The sequence below is a fragment of the Egretta garzetta genome, unplaced genomic scaffold (genome assembly GCF_000687185.1).
Source record: "Egretta garzetta isolate BGI_Z169 unplaced genomic scaffold, ASM68718v1 scaffold207, whole genome shotgun sequence".
Taxonomy (NCBI): Eukaryota; Metazoa; Chordata; class Aves; order Pelecaniformes; family Ardeidae; genus Egretta; species Egretta garzetta.
This window is the reverse complement of record NW_009260185.1, coordinates 2,317,440-2,320,533: the sequence shown is the minus strand read 5'-3', so window position 1 is coordinate 2,320,533 and position 3,094 is coordinate 2,317,440. Positions and strand designations below refer to the sequence as shown.

The 3,094-nt window shown below is 57.4% G+C and overlaps 1 protein-coding gene across 1 annotated transcript in view; it reads right to left on the bottom strand.

Moving 5' to 3' along the window:
* Window positions 1-3,094, bottom strand: part of IGSF9B (immunoglobulin superfamily member 9B) — a 37,594-nt gene that overhangs the window by 13,470 nt on the left and 21,030 nt on the right. The window contains exons 13-15 of the mRNA XM_035897497.1: window positions 2,366-2,527; window positions 1,573-1,618; window positions 7-242 (exon numbers count right to left, since the gene is read on the bottom strand). Coding sequence (XP_035753390.1) covers window positions 7-242; window positions 1,573-1,618; window positions 2,366-2,527 — 444 coding nt within the window. The remainder of the gene's footprint in view (window positions 1-6; window positions 243-1,572; window positions 1,619-2,365; window positions 2,528-3,094) is intronic.

Below are 3,094 nucleotides of genomic sequence, written 5' to 3'. Positions count from 1 at the left end.
GGCGGCCTTCTGGCCCACGGCTGATGAGCTCGATGGGGGTGGTGGCCTCGGCTTCAGCCTCCGCCTTGGAGACGCTGTACTTCTTGCTGCTGATGGCTCGCTTGGTCTTCTTGTAAAGAGAGAGCTCCTTCTCCTTGGTAGGGCTCAGCATCCGCTTGGCCTGCGGGCCCTGGTCATCGGAAGACTCCGAGGGGGGACGGAGTGTGCGGATGCTCTCAGGACTCACCTTGCCGGAAGACAACCTGGACCACAGGGGAGAAAAACCAAGAGAGGGGACGGTCACCTGGAGGGGAAACGAGGCCTTCTCGCCCAGAAGAACCGCTGGCCGTGTCTGGAAAACAAACCGCTACCAGCTCTCAAAAGAGGAACCGCTGGGAGGAATTTGGGGGGGCTAACCAGGATGACAGAGCCTTGCCCAGTCACGGCGCAAGCCCAGATGACCAACAGCAGCGCACATTATCCCCGCTCCTCAGGAGCGGAGCTCGGCACGCTTGGCATCCCCCCCAGGGCAGGCAACACATGCCAATGCCTTGGAGCCTTGCAACAATCCCGGTGGCCCCAGTGGGACGACAGACAAGATCCAGAGCTCCCTTCCAACTCCTTCAAGAGTTCCCTACGTTCACCTGAGCTATCCGCACCCCTGAAAGTCCCCAAGAGGAGGGACATCAGGCAAACATCCCCTCCTGCAGAACACGGCGTCTCACTTGGAGATGCTGACGGATCATTCCAAACCAACTTTTCCCTCCCTGTCAACGATGAAATGTAAGGCTGAGCACCTCAAAAAGCAGAGAGCATCAAAATAGTTCACTCATCCCTATCCAGAAAGCCTCAGACAAACAGGACTGCAGGGCAAAAGGTAGCAGATCCAAGAGAGACAGCGCAGGCACGGTTATTTCAGTGCAGTGGATGAAAAAAAAAAAAAAAAAAAAAAAAGCAAGATTAAGCTCCATCAGCACATTTTGCAGCGGTCCACGAGGCAAAGCATGATGCATCCACATCTCAGCCTCCCGCACTCCCATTGAGAAGATGCTCCCGCTGATTAGGGGTGACACGTGCTTTTGACAGGCTCTGCAAGGAGCTGTGACTAGCGCAGCACCGCGATCCACCACCGCCTTTGGGCATGTGTGGACGAGGCTTCAGTGAGGCGCTCTTCATGGGAAAAGAAAAGGTACAGGTGTAAGATTCTCCAAATTTCCCCAAGAAAAAACAGAGCCAACACAGAACGACTCAAAAACTCCACCGAGCTCGCACAAAGGGCTCCATAGGCTCTGAAGGAGCCCCTACAAGCTGGGTGTGTAATAGAGTTCCACCAGTCAACTCCAGCTTTGGTCAAGGTTCACAGATCCAACGGGGTTGTCTCTCAGCTTAAAGTTTGCTGCATTTGTCCCTCCTGCTTTCTGCTCCAAAGCCCCTTTGCCTCTTGCGAACCACCGTGTTCAGGGAACACCCAAAACAACTCGTCAGAAGCAACCAAACAAGGTCAGACATTTCCATTTGAGCCTCGCAACAACTGTAGGAAGGAGACACCTTGAAGACCCACAGTCTGGTGCCACATCTAAGACAGATACTTACGGGGACTCCAAACTCTTCCTGCAGTGGGTTATCGAGAGAGGAGGGTCTGGAAGAGAACAAAAAGGGGAAAGAAGAGAGAACGCTAAGGAGGCGCAACACGACAGAGACAAGACAAACTCAACATCAAGACAACAAAAGACACTCAACAAGAGGCCAAGGTTTCATTGCTCCAGCATTTTAATGGTTGCTGACAACAAACAGCTCCCGTCACGGGGTCCTGCCCATCCTGCCGCCGCAGTCTCACAGGCTAGAGGAGAAGGAGCCGATTCCCCTGCCTCCTCTGGCTCCCCAGCCGCCCTTTTCCCTGCCAGCCGCTCCTGCACGGCGGCTACAGACCCAGCTTTTGGGAAGCAGAGTGGCAGGGGCTCCTTTGCAGGGGTCTTCTCTAGCCTGCTGCGGCCACCGGGCACTGCCCGCTCCCGGCTGGGCAGGAAGCAGCTGGAAAGCCCAGCTCCAGGGGGGCCTCGAGGAGGCGAGGGGCCCCCCCACCTCTGGCCCAAAGGACACCCCAGCCCTACGCCCCCAGCTCTAGGAGTTATCACCACGCGAGAGCGCTCCCTCGGAAATCCCAGGCTAGTTTCTCTGTCGCCTCTTCACCCACCCTGCCTCTCCCGCTCCCGACCACGGGCGCTTTCAGGCACAGCCGAGGGATGAAGTCAGGGCTTCACCTGAGGACGCGCACGGACGGAAGAAGAGACAGACAGGGAAGAAGGTTACCACCACAACACAACCAGGGAGGAGAAGGGAGGAGGAGGCGGCAGGGAGGAAGGAAGCACGCCGGGGACGGGCTCACCTTTCTTGCGCTTGAGCTTGCGTTTGCGTTGCTTGTTGACGAAGCAGGCGGCGAGTGTGCTGAAGAGGATGGCAGCAGCCAGGAAGCAGATGGTGGCAACGATGCCAGCCAGCACTGGGCGGGCTAGACCCTCGTCCGTCAGGTCAGGCTGAGGGAATACGTCTGGGGGAGAAACACAACGATTAGGTGTTACAAATGCACCCTGCCTGCTGCCTTCCCCAGGGACCTACCACGGTGTGAGGAAAACTGGTACCAGGACTGATAATCTCTAAGTAAAGACCCTGCTCCCAACTCAGCCAGTGCTGCTGCAGGCCACCGCCAAGGGCCGTGGTGACCCCGTGACAGATAAACCTTTCTGTCTTGGCTGATGGACCCCCAGGAAAGGAGCCTCCACACTACACAAACACACGTTGATGTACAAGTGCACGCAACTGCACCAAACCTGTGCTGCACCTGGGGAGGTTGAACCCCAGGCACCAGTACAGGCTGGGGGCTGACCTGCTGGAAAGCAGCTCTGCCAAGAGGGACCTGGGAGTCCCTGGTGGGCGACAAGCTGGCCAGTAGGGTGCCCTTGGTGCCAAGAAGGCCAATGGCATCCTGGGGTGCATTCAGAGGAGCGTGGCCAGCAGGGTGAGGGAGGTTCTCCTCCCCCTCTGCTTGGCCCTGGGGAGACCCCACCTGGAGCACTGGGTCCAGTTCTGGGCTCCCCGGGTCAAGAAAGATGAGGAA